The sequence below is a fragment of the Protopterus annectens genome, chromosome 13.part0, assembly GCF_019279795.1.
Source record: "Protopterus annectens isolate FY-2018-M chromosome 13.part0, PAN1.0, whole genome shotgun sequence".
NCBI lineage: Eukaryota > Metazoa > Chordata > Ceratodontiformes > Protopteridae > Protopterus > Protopterus annectens.
The window spans coordinates 1,274,669,227-1,274,688,407 of record NC_056747.1 but is presented as its reverse complement, the minus strand read 5'-3'; the positions used below and the strand labels follow the sequence as shown (position 1 = coordinate 1,274,688,407).

The following is a 19,181-nucleotide window of genomic DNA, read 5'->3' as shown; positions in this document are numbered from 1 at the left end:
AGAAGCATCTAGTCTCTAGATCAAGTATCATCCCTTGGAAAGGAGGACTTTTCTCTTACTGTCATCATGAATGATCTTTAAAATCCATTTGTCTGAAACTGTCTGTTGCAAAAGAGAGAAGCAGAGATTCAGACTTTCTAACAGGGAAAAGTGATTGCCAGGGTGGGAGGGAGATACAAGGCCCCTTAAATAGTCATTCTGACTTGTTTGACTGTCCTTGGTTTTTTTTTTGGGGGGGGGGTCATGTATTCTTTTTGGAACCCCCTTGCCATTTCTTCATAAACATCTGTTTACCAGTATTTTGCTGACACTTTATTTCGCTTCTTGACAAAATGGAATGAGGGGCTTAGAGGATCCACTGGAAAATTTGGAAAAGGTAGGCTGAAAACTCTCAATAGTTTTTCCTGAATCATCTTGCCCTCTCAGCGCTCTTTTTGATAACCTCTGCAGGAGAGGTACCACAAACTAAATCTCTGTCCAAGGAGAATTTATTTTCACATCATCTGGGAGGATATGAGAATGCAGCCAGGCAAACCTCCTCAAAACAGTGGCAGTGGCCATAGTCCTGGAAGAAGTATCCACAGAGTCATTCACACACACTTTAATAATGGGATGTAACGTGTAAAGTAGAAAAAATTAAACCATTTAAAGAAGATACTTTCTCACAAGAAGAAACTGTACACAAAACATTCATCATATTTTTGCAATTAGGCAGAATAAACTTTAACATATGAGCCTGACAACTTAAAATGCTGAAAAACGAAGCTGCAGAAGCATACGCTTTTTCCATATTTATCAATTATTTCCCCATCCTTGTCAGAAAGTGTGGCATTGGAATTAGTTAAAATGTTAGCACCAATAGGATTAACTAGAGCTACAGCTGCTGGGTCAAGTTTGGGATGACTGTATAAAAACTTAAAAGACTGAGGAACTTTTCACAATGTAGCTGCCTTTTTAGGGGCAGCAGGCTGACAGTCAGGAAAATTTCAGGCAGTGACACATACATCCACAAAGATGACAGCACTGGAGGAATGGGAGAAAGTTCTAGGAAGTCCATTTGTAACATTTCATAGTATTTTCTGAGGGAATAATAGACCTCAGTTTTCTCCCACTGTAAAGACTAGCAAATTCTGGAAATAGTTTCAGACAGAGACCCAAAGGAAGAATCAAATACTGAGCTCTCCTCTGAGTCTGAATCATCTGAGGAGAAAACCCTCTATCCCTTCATCTTCCTGTCCAGATTCAGAATCTTGAAACTGTTCAAGAAAATAGGCATCCCTCTTTCTTTTACCAGAAACCACCTTATAAAAAGGATCAATAGTCTGAATTAAACCTTGAGCCATATCTAGTAACGGATTCACTAGACAATCTCAAAATACTGAAATGTCGAATTTCAGTATTTCAAGACTGAATAGTCGAAAACCCACATACCCAAACACCCAAAACCATGAATAGCACAATCGCGACCATTCACAAACACACACAAACCAGCACATACGCACACTCACATACACCTACCTAACTACACTAAAACAAACAAAACAACACACACAAACGCAACATAACACACAAACACACCTACCCTACCTATAAGCAGGGAGGCAAGACCCCCTGCACCCCCACACCCCCCTACTTATATATTCTAACTTCGAGGTCACACTAAACACACAAAAAGCACACACACACACACACACACACACACACACACACACACACACACACACACACACACACACACACACACACACACACACACACACTAAAATCCCTACCCAATACCCTTACACAAATACCACTTACCTGAAACCCCAGATAAATCCACAAACCGCACCACACGTCACGAACACGACACCACGATAGCAGATTCGACATTTCCACAATCGACATAGTGCAGTTTTGCGTAATTGCACTTTCCACTATTCAGTCTCGACGTTTACGTCGAGATTGTCTAGTGAATCCCTAGTAACAAACTCCTGAAAAGAGGAATTTCAGGTGGAGTAGATGCATGTTTAATTTTTCTGTTTCTTTTTGACAAGAAAAATGGGGACAATAGAGTTGTTAATGGTAGCAGCTTCCCCATAGATGGGAACAACATTCTGACTAAACAGGTAAGCCCTCCCTGTTTCCGCTCCCACAATTGGCTCTTCCTTGCCCGCATAGGGAACCCCGACAGCCAAAGAAGATGTGGCTAACTCCTGGTCTGTACTGGCTGCAGGTGCTACACCAGAGGGAGCCAGGCAAAAGAGGAGTGGTCTGAGAAACAACCTTTGGCCATGGCAAAGTCAACCACCTGTGGATAAGGCAAATTGGTAGACTCTGCAGTGGCAAAGACTATTTGTTTAACTTTTTCTTTTTGTGGCTGGAAGAAGGATTTATTGTGGGACTGGTAATTTTGTTCCATGGTCAAGCTGAAAATGATGCCTCTTTTCCATGGAAAACAAGCAGGATAAGCCAGAAAAAAATTAAAGTTGTTAAAAGTCACCTTTTTTATCATAAAGACATGGTAAAAAGACTTTTAATATATATTGTCAACCCCAAAAGTAAAATAAACACAAATTTTCTCAGAAAAATGGTTTTGAACTACTTTAAACAACTTTTAAATTAGAGAAAAAGATCTGCCCAGTTTAAAAGTATGGTTATGTCTCATGTTAGTCCATTAGAAAACACACAAGCTCCTATGTTAAAAATAACTTTCCTAAGCAGGAAAGCACAATAAAATAATACTTTTTTATGTGAATTTTTTTTTCCTCAAAGGATACTCATCTTCCCATCAAAGGAACAGCAAAAGCTGACCATCGATCCTTGAAAGCCAGCAGAGGAGCACTCTATTCCATGGCAGGAAAGCTCTAGAAGGCTTGGTGCTCAAACCTGTGTTTTTAGGCAGCTCAGCCTGAGCTGCGTACTGATTTGACAGTTTGGAAAGTGCCCTGAAGCTTTGGAAGCTGGACTGGTGTTATATCCTTGGTATGATATAACCCATATACTTGAGGCTACTGCAGTAGTGATCAATATGATGAACATCAAATGTTTTTACTGTAAGGCAACCCCTTTGCACCCCCTATGTCAGTGACTCTAAACTTACAATCTCCAATGTCACTCAACACTGGGGATAACAGAATGCTTCCTAAACCTTAAGGTTAATTGACAATGAAGATACTACAGCATGACTCTTCGATGTACGAGCATATCAAATTTATTTCTGATAATGTTACAGCACACAATAAAGGTGCTTTCAGAGTAAATCTTCTTCTTTTTTCAGCTTTTCCCAGTTAGGGATCACCACAGTGGATCACCTGTCTGCTTTTGATTGGCAGCAGAGTTTTACAGTGTTGAGTTGCCAGCCGGATGCCCAGCCTTCCACGGAAAGTACACACATGCACGCACACACTCATGCCTAGGGACAATTTAGAGTGTCCAATCCACCTACAGCATGTCTTTGGGAAGTGGGAGGAAACCGGAGCACTCAGAGGAAACCCACACAACCACAGGGAGAACACGCAGACTCCGCACAGAAGGCACCCCAGCCGAGAATTGAACCTCTTGCTGTGAGGTGCCAAAGCTAACCGCTGCACCATTGCAGCCGCCCGTGCCTTCAAAGTAAATACATGTTGAAATTAAAGAACTTTGGATGGATTTTAGAGGATAATACTTACGTCAGTCCTTCTTTGGAATCCTTACCTAGGATGAAAGGAATAAAAACTATCACAGTGGGCCAAATGGTCAACTGCTCCACTGCTCACTTAGTGCAAACTGCATAAGGAGCAAACTTGTCAAGAATAACTTAGTGAAGCTAAACTCACAGATCATGGTTTTCTATAGGAAATTACTACTGGTGTAGTTCCTAAATGTGCACTGGTAGTAATCACTATTGGTATAGTTCCTAAGTGCGCACTGACAGTAATCACTATTGGTGTAGTTCCTAGGTGTGCACTGATAGTAATCACTATTGGAGTAGTTCCTAAGTATGCACTGGTAGTAATCACTTTTGGTGTAGTTCCTACGTGTGCACTGTTAGTAATCACTATTGGTGTAGTTCTTAAGTGTGCACTGGTAGTAATCACTATTGGTGAAGTTCCTAAGTGTGCACTGGTAATAATTCCTTTCTTTTTGATATATTTTCCCTTCATTGTGGTTGTGCAGTAGTGGATTTGGTATTCGTTTTTGGGGAGAAGGGGGCTTGCCCACTGCAAAAAATGCTTGCATTTATTTATTTATTTTTTTTGGGGGGGGGGGGTGATTCTCCAAAGTTGAGTCTGATGAGGTGGATCTTTGCGAAGTTATAACTTGACTTGTCATAGTGGAAGCCAAAAAGTCATACTAATATTCTATTCATCCCTCAGAGCATATTCATTGGAAGTATTATCTTTTATTGAATAAAGGTTCAGTTACATTTAGGGCAGAAAAGCTTTTCTAGTGTGAACTGTTTCCACAATCATCCACACAAACGATTATCCTCCATGAAGAAGGCAGTCCCCGAAATCACACTTTGTAACATCAAGTGCAAAAGTAATGTGGGCACTGAGGAAAAATAAAATGTTTAAGACACAGACAACCTTTTCAGTTTTTAATTTGAATGACTGTTGAATAACTTATATACAGAGATAGAGAGAGCTAAATTACCTCACACTACCTATATTGCCTTATATATGCATATTCAGACTTACATACCACATTTAATTTTAACTGAGAGTCACAAAGGATGCAACATTTGCTGTCAGGAATTCAGGGAAGTAGGTATAACATTTTTACAGATGCCAGTTTATTAAACAGTATTTAATTACTGAAAACTGGAATAATGAGCCGTATTCTAAACTTCAGTACCTATCACAAAGATAGAAAAAGAACATTTTTAAGAAATAATTCTTACTAGTTTATAGTTTTTTTTATAAAAGTCTCACTTCATATCTTGATGATCTGACTTAAAACAAAACAGGGTATTGTCTCGACTCTTCTTCTATAGTATTTGTGTTGTGACACCGTTCCTGATGTAGCCGGAATGCTGGCAATCATCTGTCAAATGTTAAGTAAAGATGTGGGTTTTAACTAACTGCAGAGGAATTTCATATCAGAAAGGACTTGCAAACAAGTGGATTTTCTTTCTTGAAGGAAAAAGGAAAACAGCGCTCTGTTTGAAAGCAAGTATCTTGCAAGAAAAAGTAAATGTAGCGAATGATCTTTCTGCCAAAATAATGGTCTCATGGGATGATAAAATCAAACAAATAGCCAATATGCATGTCCAGATCAATGCAGTACATGTTATGAGTGGCTAAAGAAGGGTGTTCATCCCCAGACTGCCCCCTGCATACATACGTGTTCTGTTTACCAGGCAGTCAGTTTCCAGTGTTATAACCATTTATAAAATATAGTATTGCAATGCATGCAATGCATTCCATCTTTTTCTGTACATCAGATTCAAAACTTTTGTTTTTCCAGAATGCCTGAACCTAAATGGAACAACAGCCTTATTATATACTTAGGTGGCACAATGGTGCAGTGGATAGCATTGTTGACTCCCAACAAGAAGTCCTCTGGTTCAATTCTTAGGTGGGGTGCCTTCTGTGCAGACTCTGCATGTTCTAATGGGCTTGCTCCCACACCAATGATATGCAGTAGGTGGACTGGACACTCTAAATTGGCTACAAGTGTGAGTGTGTGTGCAAATGTGTGGTATGGAAGAATAGCCAGGGCAGCATTAGCCCCCCCCCCAGCAATGTAATCCTTGACTCTAGATGATTGCCACTGTTGAAGTGACACCCCAATCCCATGTAGGAAAAGGATTGATGGTTATATACGTATAAAGCTGCTATTTTACATTTATCTAGGTTCATAGACACACGGCTACTGATGTGTGAGGATCTTAAGATGCCTAGCCTAATTCTGATGGTAGTTTTTAGCACTTATATTTTGCATACAAATAACACAGAGATGGCATAAATAAGGATATTTTGGGATGTTTACACGTTCCTTCTGTCCATGAGGGACAGGGATGATAAACCAGGGGTGAATTTGGGATTACCTAGCCATTTGTCCAAATTACATTTAAATGGAGTAAGGGAAGTACTTTACTTTATGTGGAGAGGATGACTGCTCCACAGAAGTGGTATTCTCTGTGATACATGCTTATCCCTCCAATGTGTTCTATTTATTTTGCAAAAGAGATTGACATCCCTTGAGCAGGTGTTTATTATACCACTGGACTTGCAAATGTGTAACAGGTCTGAAAGAACAGGGTCTGTTGAAGCTCTATAAATGAGGCAGAGGTCGCCATTCAGTGACCTGTTGATACTGAGAACAGGGACAAGGCTTTCAGACAGTCTACAAAGTCTTTATGATTTAGGTCCTTCATTTGTTGGTGAGAAAGCATTGGTCCTTCCAGTTGTGACAAGCACTTGGACAGGAACATACTGAGAGGGACACCTATACTCAATGACCAGTCCAATGAGGGCTGAGTACAGTGGAATGACTGGACATAATACCTTTAGATACTGGTTGTGTGATGAAAAAGGATGTCCTTACAACAGAGGATATATGCTGATCAAAGAACAGCTCATTATTGACAGGTTCCCAGATTCCTAGCTAAGGGATAAGTTTTCAGGGGTGTGTGGTAAATGTGATTGTCACAAGGGAGTCATACTCATTGAAGGATATGATTATACATTTCTTGGTATTTAGTTTTAGTCCATGTTTTTTACACCAGTTATTTGTTTGGGACAGGCCTTTTTGGAGGATCTTGACAAATATAAATTGGATTGGCTCAAGAAAAGGGCATTTTCTCATATAAAGACAGATGTATCATTTATTATTTAGATAAAAAAAAAAAAACAAACACTTTTGCCTGTACCAACATGCATAATCATGCAAAGTGATTATCACGCTATAATACGTTTTGTCCATCATAGTGCAGAAAGCAAAGAGTTGCACCCACCAGTGCTGAAATATTTTATTCCCATTTGTACTTAGTTCATACTTTACAATGGCTAGGAATCATGGCCGATGTTGTCAGTGTTAACAGTTTGGGGCTTCCAGAAAATGTCACGTTGGGGGGCCCTGTACACTTCCAGTCTAAGCATCACCATGTCGCTGCCACCCTTCCTGTCCATCCTTTTAGTTCATGCTGCAACCTTTTAAAAGTAGTACACACAGGCTGACCTGTAGCTACGATGCTCTTACAGTACAAGATGCCTGTGTACTACGCAATGTTGGTCCACCTCAAACAGGGACATTCATAGTTACTGGCATTTAGTTGCAATGATGATACATTACAACAATTGTGTGTACGGGACCGAACTTAGGTAAAATGGAGCCCTAGGCACTGTCTACTGTTGCAGCCCCTCCCCCAAACACACATATACACACATATACATCCTCCAGTGCTTCTCTCTGTTTCTCCCCATCGTGGGCTCCCCGCTCCATGCCCTTTTATTCTTCCATTTCTCCTGTAACCTTTCTGTTGAACTTTATCAAGAAGCCACAACTTTATATATGCTCTGAATTGCTTTTTAAGTTTTTCTTCTTTTTACACAACCTTTTCATCCAGTGATGGCTTGAACAGAAATTATCATTAAAGAAAGAAATTCAGTGTGTTGGCTGTTCAGCTTTAGTTTTCCTTGCATCCTTTCAACACACCTTTCCTGACCAAGACAGCACAGTAATAACCATTTAGAAAATAACTTAATTAAGCCGGTGCCCCCAGAAGCCAAAGGGTTACAGATGCCCTGGGATGCATTTTAGATTCTTTCCCAAACCTTTTAATCCAACAGTGGCCTAAACAAATATCATGAGTAAGAGAAAGAAGTTCAATCTTATTTTTTTTTTCTTTCAATGAAGACAAATTGTACCCAAAGCTTAACGTTCAAAGCTGAGAAAATAGTAGCTCATATTAAACTAACAAGACAATTGTTGTGAGGATACACAGATCATGTCTGGGAGTACTGCCTGCCTCCCTAATCCCCCTCCAAAAGACAGTCACTGCCCATGTATCCTTCTAGTGTCAAATTGGGATGAACGCGGAGGTTCAAATAGCCACAGTCATGTTTTTCAAGTGACTGCTGAAATACATATACATAGCATGCCTCTTCACTTCTCAACCCTAACCCCCCAAATGCGGCCACCTGTATACGTGCCTGATATGTGATTGTGAGGAAAGTGAAAAAAATGGTTGCAGTAATGTAGTCTAATTGATTGCTCCTAGACAGTACACTGCCCCTACAGAAGCCCCCAACATAACTTACAGCAACGTTCTGCACACACATCTGACTGAACAGGGCTGGTTTTAGAATGGGTAAGGTTGAGATCAGAGGCCATTATCAGTATTATCCTAACAGGATAATATCATAGCCCTGTTTAGATTAAAGAGTGCAACCTGAAAATGAAAGCATTTTCTCATTTTCCCCCAACCAAAAACAGCTTTTGTGGGGCCCCAAACAATCAAGGATAATTAAGGGAGCCACTCTCTATCCACTTATACAGTCTGGGGAGAGAGGGCCACCAGACTTCTAGAATATCTAAGTGTCTGAATTTTCTGTGACATATTTTATGCCTTAGTTCTGCAATATAATTTCTTGTTAGCTGCATTTTGTACTGATACCCCCAAAAATAATGTGTATGTCCCGGCATCATTAGATGTGTGCACTGATAAAATCTGTGATATTGTTTACGTACACACACACACACACACACACACACACACACACACACACACACACACACACACACTTGCGCGCATAAATCACAGCAATCCTAGTTTTGTACTTATTTCATCAAATAACAATGTATTGTACAATTGTACTTATTTCATCAAATAATAATGCATTGTACAATTGTACTTATTTCATCAAATAACAATGCATTGTACAATTGTACTTATTTCATCAAAAGACAATGCATTGTACATTTGTACTTATTTCATCAAATAATGCATTGTACACTTGCACTTATTTCATCAAATAGTGCATTGTACAATTATACTTATTTCATCAAATAGTGCATTGTACAATTGTACTTATTTCATCAAACAACAGTGTATTGTACAATTGTACTTATTTCATCAAATAACAATGCATTGTACAATTTTCATCAAATAATGCATTGTACAACTGTACTTATTTCATCAAATACTAATGCATTGTAGAATTGTACTTATTTCATCAAATAACAATGCATTGTACAATTAGGTTCATAGGTTGGTACTGGGCTATCGGCCCTAGGGCCTATACAAGCCTGGTCATAACAATTCCCTGGCTACTTTTTCCCATAGTATTTACTTCACTGGACCTCTGTCTAGCAGGGCGACTGATGTAATTCCCAGGGTGAATTTCCTATCTCCCATCCAATCATCAAGGTTCCTTTTGAAGAGGGCCAAAGAGGTGCTCTGCTTGACATGTATGGGCAGTCTATTCCAGAGTCTGGGGAGTCTCTGGGTCAGGAACCTATCCCTCCAGCATGTTTTGTTCATTGTGATGACAAGGTTTAGAACTCTGGAGCGTGTGTCTCTGATGGACTGGGATTTCTTTAAGTGTAGCATGTCCAACAGCTCTGGGTTTGACGTGGCCTTGTATGTTAAGCAGAGATCACCTCTGAGTAGACGATATGCGACAGAGTACAGGTGGAGTTTTTTTAGACGGTCAGCATAGGGCATCTGCTTTAGGCCTGTGATTCTTTTAGTGAGGTATTTCTGTGGCCTTTCCAGTTGTTGCAGATGTCTTGAGAGGTACATACCAAACAGGGCATTGTATTCTATAATAGGTATAATAAGGGATGAGTACAGTAGGACAATGACCTCCTTTTTTCTGGATGAAAAGCCCTTAGTGATGAGGTGTGCCACATAGAAGGATTTCCTGACTGCTGTGGCGATGTGGCTATCGAAGGTGAGAGCATTGTCCACCTGTGTCCCTAAGTCTCTTATCACACTTTCATTGTTTAGTGTACTGCCACCTATGTGGTAATTCACGGGTACATGTTTTTTCCCAAAGGGGATAAATATAAATTTCTTGGCATTGAGCTTGAGCCCATGGCTCTGGCACTAAACATCTGTTTCTGTAAGGCCCTTTTGTAGAATATCCACATCATTTGGGGATTCAATAATGGTTCCCAGTTTGCAGTCATCTGCGAAATTTGTTAGCCAGAGTCCCTTAGTGTTGGCCTGTACTTCAAAGAAGCAGATGCCAAACAAGAGCGATCCCAGAACTGAACCCTGAGGTACTCCACTTGTCACTTGTCTGGAGCTGGATTTGGAGTCGGCTACTTTTACAGTGTGGGTTCTGTCAGTAAGCCAGTTGGCAACCCATCGAATGCTGTAGGGATTAAAGCCCAGCTTAGTAAGTTTATCTATGATTCCAGAGTGGGGGATGGTGTCGAAGGCCTTGGCGAGATAGGCTTTATGGACCACCTTACCCTTGTCCACGGCTCTGGAGACTGATTCAGGGAAGTCTATCAGGTTCAGGAGACAAGATCGTCCCTTCACGAATCCAAACTGGGTGGGATCCAGTGTTTGAAGGTTGCCATTGTCTTTGTTTATAAGTTCCATGATAATACATTCCATGGTCTTTCAGATCAGGCTCGTCAGACTGATGGGGTGGTAGTTCCCAGGATCCAAGGTGGATCTCCCCTTGTGGAGTGGGATAACTGTAGCTGTGTGCCACTCAGTGAGCACGAAGCCTGAGGTGAGGCTATGATTAAACATGACACTTAGGTGAGGTGCCAGTTCATTTTGTAGTTCATGTAGTACACAGCCCGGGATGTCATCTGGTCCCATGGATGCTGTATTCTTAGCTTTGAAGAGTATTTTTTTTACCTGTGTGGCTGTTACTACCGGAATTTGGCAATCTTTCGGTATTAAGATGGGCCCTTTAGGGGGTGGGGGGGTGAAGTTTGCCCTGAATCGATCTGCCAGGATATTGGCAATATCCTTGGGATCAGTATATTTAATACCATTCTGTTGCAGCTCAGAGCAGATCTGAGTATTTAGATTCTTGACATAGCTATAGAATGCCTTGTGGTTGTCTTTGGAATCTTTGGCAATTTTATTTTCGTAACTAGCTTTGGAGGATTTTATGAGGGATCTCAACTTCTTACTGAGGCTGGTAAGGGAGTTTTTTGCATCCTGGGATTTTCCTCTTTTCTTCAACAGTTTCTTCCTCTTGTTGTAAAGTTTGTTTATGGCAAGGGACCATCAGATTGACTTCCTTTTTTTGGAGGAGAGAGTCTTGGTTCTACTGGGGATGGCACGATTCTTGCACTAGTGGATGTGCTTGTACAGTGCCTTAGTGTAGGATTCAGCAATCGAACTTTCAGTTCCCGTGTGCATGGGTGTCATGATGTTTGTCACTTCTGACTTGAGTAGCATGAAGTTGGCTTTATTGATTGTCTGTAATGCAGTACTTATTTCATCAAATAACAATGCATTGTACAATTGTACTTATTTCATCAAACAACAATGCATTGTACAACACTGGCACTGTTGCACCAGATCAATGACTGCCATTCAACAGTTATCAAACAGCAGGGCTTAAGTCACTTTTATTTACCTCACTGAGGAGTAATGCAAACCTGTCACTATCCCCCTGATTTCACAGATATGCCCTGATTTTACCTCATAATTTTGTTCTATCTTTCATAAAAAAAAAGTTTGATTTGCTAATAAATCATTCAGGATTACAGACAATCAATAAATCTAGACATCAGAGTTTTATTATTCTTATTGTGTAAAAAAATGCATGTTGATGCAAAATGTGTTATTCTATTAACTTTTTAAGTGAATTGGAGTAATAGTATCTGGTGTTCTTTCGGGATTTATAAAACTCCCTGAAAGAGAAAACCATCCCTAAAGATCAGAAGCATCAGTGCTTCTTAAAATCCAAGGTGTGCACTGAGATCAGTCATGCATCAGCGCTTCTTAAAATCCAAGGTGTGCACTGAGATCGGTCATGCATCAGCGCTTCTTAAAATACAAGGTGTGCACTGAGATCGGTCATGCATCAACGCTTCTTAAAATCCAAGGTGTGCACTGAGATCAGTCACGCATCAGCGCTTCTTAAAATCCAAGGTGTGCATTGAGATCAGTCACTGTGGGCGGTTGAACTCCTTAGTGCTTGCTTTGTGAGATCGGTCACGCATCAGCGCTTCTTATAATCCAAGGTGTGCACTGAGATCAGTAACGCATCAGCGCTTCTCAAAATCCAAGGTGTGCACTGCGATCGGTCATGCATCAGCGCTTCTTAAAATCCAAGGTGTGCACTGAGATCAGTCACTGTCGGCAGCTGAAGTCCTTAGTGCTTGCTTTGCTCATGGTCATTATCAGCTTTATCCTAAGAGGATCATTTCACAGTCCTGTTCAGGATAAAGAGTGTAATCCAAAATTAATATATTTTCTCCTGATTTTTACCCAATCAACAGCAGCTTTTCTAGGGCTCCCACAGAGTCAAGGATGATTAAGCCCCCACCCCTGCAGCCATGGGTATTGCAGGTACCTAAAGCTGGATATTTTCTTAGTTTTAGTGGAGGGGATATCCACCATCAGGGTTTAAGTAAGACATGGGCACTATCATGTCAGGGGTAAAATATTTAAAGGAAGTGTGAAGCTTGTCACTTGACAATTGTTATTATAACTAAAGATCTTTGAGTTTTGAAGAAGATATAAATAAGTGTTATTATTACCTGGCTGGTTTATTACATATACAAGACTGCTGTATTAGCTTTTATTGGTTTGACAAACATGTTACAAGATATCAAGATAAAACAACTTGCTGTGGTTGCCCCCCCCCCCCCCCCACCATGACCACAGGGTTTGTTGGTGCCTAAAGCCGGCTATGCTAGGAATAAAGGGAATAGGCACTCCCATCTAGGACTGTATCTACATAATGTGTAATGTACAGATTTGCTGACAGAAATACAGTACTAAAATTGATTAATTACCCTTCCATCTTGGAGTGTCAGATCTCAGTAAGTAAACAGATTCACTTTCAAGGCAAAAAAATAGCATTCACTGTATTCACTCATTTATGCATGGGAACTTATGTGCAGCTCCTTTTATATGAGCTTGCCAAGATGTAAGGGTCTTAGCTCTACTAACTTCATACCTCCAGTTCTGCGATAATTCGATCTTCATCATCATCATCATCTCTAACAGCAGATGCTACAATTGGAGGAGTTGATGCTGGTCTGGCAACTTCTGAAACTGCTCTTCGTAGTTTGACTTGAGGTTTTTGACTCTCTAACTCTTCTGAATCTGCCTTCTGAAATCAGAGAATATAAAATATATTAGAGCTTATATGTAAAAATGAATAAAATATAGCAGAAATGTCTTGTGAAGCTAGTCCATACTGTTCAAAATGCAAACTGGATAACAGTACAGAATGGGGTTTAATTCACATCCTTTATTTTGACTCATTAAAATGATTCTTCAGGATTTCTAGCCTCATTTCACAGAAGGGTGAGATGCACTTGAAACAAGAGAACACAAGAATTTGGTCAGGCAATGGGATATACCCCTCTGCTGCTGCAGAGCAGGGGGGAAGTTAGCTAAGGTGGGGTAATGACAGCAGAGCTGATTATGGACCTTATGTTCCAAGGATGGACATAACAGTTTTCTGCTCCATTCTCTTAAATAGCACAAATGAAGGTTATTGAGTCTGAGAATGTTCTTGGTGTAAAATGACTTGTGGTTGAAGTTTCTGTCTAATTTTAAAAGAGAATACAAAACACTTAACTGCAATTACTGAAAATAACAACTGGATCAGAGCAAAATGCAAGAGTGTGTGTTAGAAAGAAATAAACAGAGAAGGAAACAGAAATAGAAGCTGAAAGATAAAGAAAAATGAAAACTATATAAAATAAAGCAATCCTGCAACTCTCTGTATATGCTTTTAACAAAACTTCATCATATACTGGCATTTTATATATATATATATATATATATATATATATATATATATATATATATATATATGGGAACACTTCACATAATCGAATTACTGAAATCTCGAAATTCATATGTTCGAGACCATATGATCGAGATTTCAGTAAATCGAATATGTGTAGTGTTTAAAAATAAGAGTTTACTTACCTTAATACATTGTGTGCACACAGAGGCAAGGATTCTTGTACGCTCTGTGTGTACGTAATGTTTTATTTTTTTTGCGGTGTTGACAGGAAATGAGAAATCTCCCGTTTTGCGCTTCCGCACACAGCGCAAGACGGGAGATTTCCCATTTCCCCACTGTAGCGCGATCTTGGAGTTGGTATATTTAAGTAAAGGGGTGTGGGGGGCACAGCCCCCCACATGGGGGGTGCAGGGGGGCAAAGCCCCCCTGCAGAAGTGAACTTTGTCTTTTTTTTTTTTTGGTTTCGCTTCAGAAGTTCGAGTTTACGAAACTCGATCTTTTGGTTTTGGTTATTTGCAGTTCGAGATTTTGTAAATTCGAGCTTCTGAAGTGAATCTATATATATATATATATATATATATATATATATATATATATATATATATATATCTTCCTGTATGAGCTCCAGGCACCATGAACAAAATATTAATTTAGCCAAAATATCAGATAAGAGCACAGTTATATGTAACCTATTTTCCAGAAGGGTAGATCTTTGAGGAAAGGTCATTGAAACAGTAAATCGTAACATCCGGGTTTCCCCACATTATGTGCTTTTTCCTCATAGTAACAGAGTTCATTAGCTGTGTCTAAATTCCTATGAACATCTCTGCTGGTCTTAAATCAGCATTCCGTGCATCTGGGGTACATGAGGTGCTGATATGTACACTGCATCCCTTGTTCTTCAGTACCTCTTGGCTCTCAAAGGGAAATGTTATTGTGATGAAGCAGTCTCCTTTGATTAAAGTGATTTTCCATTTTCCCTTACCTTCTGTATCAAGGCATGCGATAGCTGAAGCACCAGGATACATTCTCCCTTCATTAACTTTATTTTGTGCTCCTCTTGTTTTTATTTTCTTCATGTAAATACTTGTTTTCACTGCCAGTGTCCTGAAGGATTCACATAACCTTTATTGTAATGACATTGGTGAAGGGAAAAACACGAGGATGTGTCCACAGACTTTACTGGACACCTCACTGCACATTCTCATATGCCAGTCCATTAACTCTACAGACACATCCCAATGTTATCCCTGAAGTAACATCAGTTAGGGAAACACTATGCCCCGGATTTAATAAACTTCCGTGCAGGACTAATTTAGTCCTGCATGGAAGCGGCAATTTAAGAGGAGTACAGCAGTGCGTCATGCATATTAATGGAGGTGCGCTGCCTTAACTCCTAATGCTACATGGAGCGTGGATGAGTGCAGGGGGTGTGTCTGAGAGCAGAGCTCTCAGAATAAACATGCCCCTGCAAAGTACAACAGAAGAAAGTGTAGATAAATGAGTGAGACCGCTCATAGGTGTCCGCATATCCCCACCAACAGTCCCCATGTGTTCAACAGCAACAGTACATTTAAATAAAACAAAGAAACCCTTTTAGTTTTTTTTTTTTTTTAAAAACCCAAGTACAGCTAAACATAGGTGTGCGGGTTTGCCCATCGCTTAGCTACGGTTAAAGCAACTGAAAAGGCTGAAGAGGATAACAAGGAATATATATTCAAATTAAGCAGCGCAGCAATAGGGTAGTGGTTAGAGCATCCGCCTAACGAGTAAGCATTCTTGATTCGAGTCCCACTGCAGAACATATCATTTTCCATGTGAAATCTGTATATGAACATAATTTTACATCTTTTTGCTGTATAACCTACATAATAACATTTAAATGTGAACTGGAGTACTGCATGAAATTCACATGTGAAGTGTCAGTGTCATAATGAATAAGGCACTAGTAAGCAGCTTTAAGCACAAATAAGCAGCAGTAAGCATATATAAGCACTAGTAAGCGTATTTAAGTGTGTTTGCATGGGGGTAAGCATTGCCTACACAGATTAACTGAGTGTAAGAACCTGTAACTGGAGGTTAGCAGTGCTTACCGTCGCGCAAACCCGCTTACAACTGCTTTAAAGTGCCTTAATCACTCCAGATCCAACCGCCCATGTTCTGCCCAGAAACAAAATAAGATGCCTCTGCAAGGTTCAAACTCAGGACCCTGTACACTATAGTCACAGCAGTTAACCACTAAGCTATCATAGCAATAGATATGAATGAGGTATCAGCAAACTAATCCTCACCACAGGAAAATCAAACCAAACATGTGAACTCAATCTATGTACAGTGTGATGTTGGATAACTTGCCACAGAACATAAATATGTGAACTGGAGTACTGCAGTAAGCATAGATTTGAGGTGTTATTGTAATAAAGTGTAGAAGTCCCCAGGCCCCCATACAGTGTATGTACACATGAATCACAGATACCAGATACATATATAACCTGTAATGAAGAATAAATCATTGCCAAATGGCAAATATAGTGATAATCAACTATGAAGCAATGCTAACCACAGCACAGCGCATGTCAGTAAGTGTAAGCAATGTGTAGGGGAGCCAATTCAATCTGCCTAGTGGTATACCTCTTTAAACAGTGCCAACCTTATGTAAGCAGGTGTGCCCATAGCTTAGCCTTTTCAAAACTGGCCAATCACTGCAAAATGCGGGAAACTGGCCATATTTAAACCCCACAGGCGGGAATACGTCTCATAACTGGTTGTAGCTTCCTACTGCAGGCAGAATGGCTGGTGTAGGTGAAGGCACTTGATTCAGAGCGCAGTGCTGGGGCATCCAGGAGTCAAAATTCATGGTATGGCTCCTGGTAAAACAACATGCTCAGGGACTACTGCAGGGCCAGTACTAGGGCTCACAGTACAAAACGGAGGCCTGGGGCAGTCTCGCCCGTGACCTCACCAGTGCCACAGGTATCCCCTGGACTGGTGAGCAGGTCAGGCACCACCATGCTGACCTGAAGCGGTGGAGGGGTGATGTCCTGGAACAGTGGATCCAGGAGTGTTGGCAGATGGCCAATGCCCCAGTACTGAGTACGTTGTTAATTGAATCCTCTCTCTCACCCCTACCATATGTGCATAATAACCCAATGACACTCCTCAACTGGTATGTGTACACTCCAAACTTTTTTGGGACAAATGTCCTAATGTTTAATAAATATTCACATTTGTTTCTATGCATGTGCCATGTTAAAATACACCCATATTTGTGGTCTGCTGCCATCAATGAAACTCGCATGCTCCTGTAATGGCCACTGTTGTTCCATATATGCATGTGTTCTGCTTGCTCTGCAACTGTGTTAACTCTGGTGTGTTGGGTTAATGGGAATACCTATGCATGCTGTTATAACTAATCCTGACTGCTGTTGATTGTTACTAACCCATATCTGCCATAAACCTGCGACAACACAGCTGATATGATAAGGCCGGTCCCAGCGGACCCACCTGTCTCACCTCAGCTGGCCATAGCACATCTGGGGCCCAGCCTGGGACCTCCTCCTCCATGGGCCCTGTGCCACCTTTGGGAGGAACCACTGCAGGGAATAGGGCTTGTCCCCCCTCAGAGTGGGCGCGGAGGGGAACCTGTCACCCGTCAACACATCTGGGCCGTGGTGTAGAGGGAGCTCGATCTGGAGTATCAAGAGAGGCTATGCCAGCTTGAGGACTGAGTGGCGCTATTAGAGGGTGAGCCTGCCCCTCCTACACAGCCCCCAGCACAGCCACCTTCGGGGCTGTGAAGGTGCAATGGTGACTGCCCATGGGTTGGGACCTCAGTCCCACTGTTTCCAGTTGGGGGCTCATGGGCTTGCAACTTCCAAACACCCCTCCCTGTCCAAGGTGTTTACCCCCCACATGTATCATATACCGGCCCTGTATGCGTCTTGTGTGTCTTGTCTGTTAACCTACCCAACCTCCCTTCCCAAATATACCTACTACCCCTCCCCAACATCCCACTCTCACCTGAAAAAATAAAAAAGGGCAATCTGTTTCCACAAAAACATCTTGCCCCATACATAGCTGTCCGTTTTGCACACATGTAATCTGGTCTAATTGGCATCACAATGAATATACGTTGAATTCACCCATCTCCCAAGGGTTTGAGGGTCCAAATGTACCTGCAAATATAGTGTATATAGAAAAATGAACAGCCCTATCTCAGAACATTTTAATAATAAACACTATGGTAATTTGGACTGTATGAAGGTTTCTGTTCTGAAACATGTACCATTACATTTTAATAATGTTGTTTTTCAAAAAAATGTGCTGAGACAAAAAGAGTCGCTTTTAATTATGAAATATAATACTTTAAGTCCGTATGGACTTAATAAGGAATGTAACTGGCATAGTTTTATATGACTGTATAACTTTAAAAGTTTAAATTTTATATAATTGATTAATTAATTAATTGTTTAATTATACTAATTGTTGGGCTTGTTATATATACTGCTTTGAATGTGTTTTACATTTTTTACTCTGTAAAGGCTGTTGGCCGAGGCGCTAGAGAAGTGAAGTTGGTTTGTTCATTAAATTTTAGAAAGTTGAGCTGTTACTCACTGGTTTTTTTGTGGTCGTTGCTATTATATATGCACAGCTGTTGCTGTAGAAAAAGTGGGCAGCTATGGACCTTTCCTATACCCTTCCTGCACACGCCTATCTATTTTCCCTACTGTCTTTCCCTCTTTATGCACCATTTTTCACCACTTTCCTATCAACCCCTTTTTCTTTTCTTTTAAAGGAATTAGCGTGGGGGTAAGCAGCAGTAGGCACTGTTAAGCAGCGGTAGGCAGGTTTGCACGGGTTTATGCGAGGGTAAGCTATGCCTACACAGGTTGAGAAATCTGAAGCTAACTGACTGTAAGAAAACATAAGGTTGGCAGTGCTTACTGTTGCACAAACCCACCTACAACTGCTCAAAACTGCCTTAATCACACTGTATCGAATGGCCCTTGTTCTGCCTAGCAACAAAATAAGCAGCCTCTGGTAGGATCCCCCAGGACCCTGCACACCATAGCCAAAGTGATTTACTACTAAGCTATCTCAGATATACATATCCTTGATGTATTCATAAACATATCATCCATCCCAGTCATTCAACAGTACAAAGAATGTATTCTAACATGTAGATGTATATGTGTGAGTAAATATATTAATGTCTAAATGGTTACAACATATTTATATATATATATATATATATATATATATATATATATATATGTATATATACATATATATATATATATA

The 19,181-nt window shown here is 40.5% G+C and overlaps 1 protein-coding gene across 2 annotated transcripts in view; it reads right to left on the bottom strand.

The window, feature by feature from the left end:
- The window catches only part of SRCIN1 (SRC kinase signaling inhibitor 1), a 2,370,959-nt gene that overhangs the window by 318,308 nt on the left and 2,033,470 nt on the right, over positions 1–19,181 (bottom strand). For both annotated transcript variants that reach the window (XM_044055283.1, XM_044055284.1), the window contains exon 16: positions 13,077–13,232. In XM_044055283.1, the coding sequence (XP_043911218.1) occupies positions 13,077–13,232 (156 nt within the window). The remainder of the gene's footprint in view (positions 1–13,076; positions 13,233–19,181) is intronic.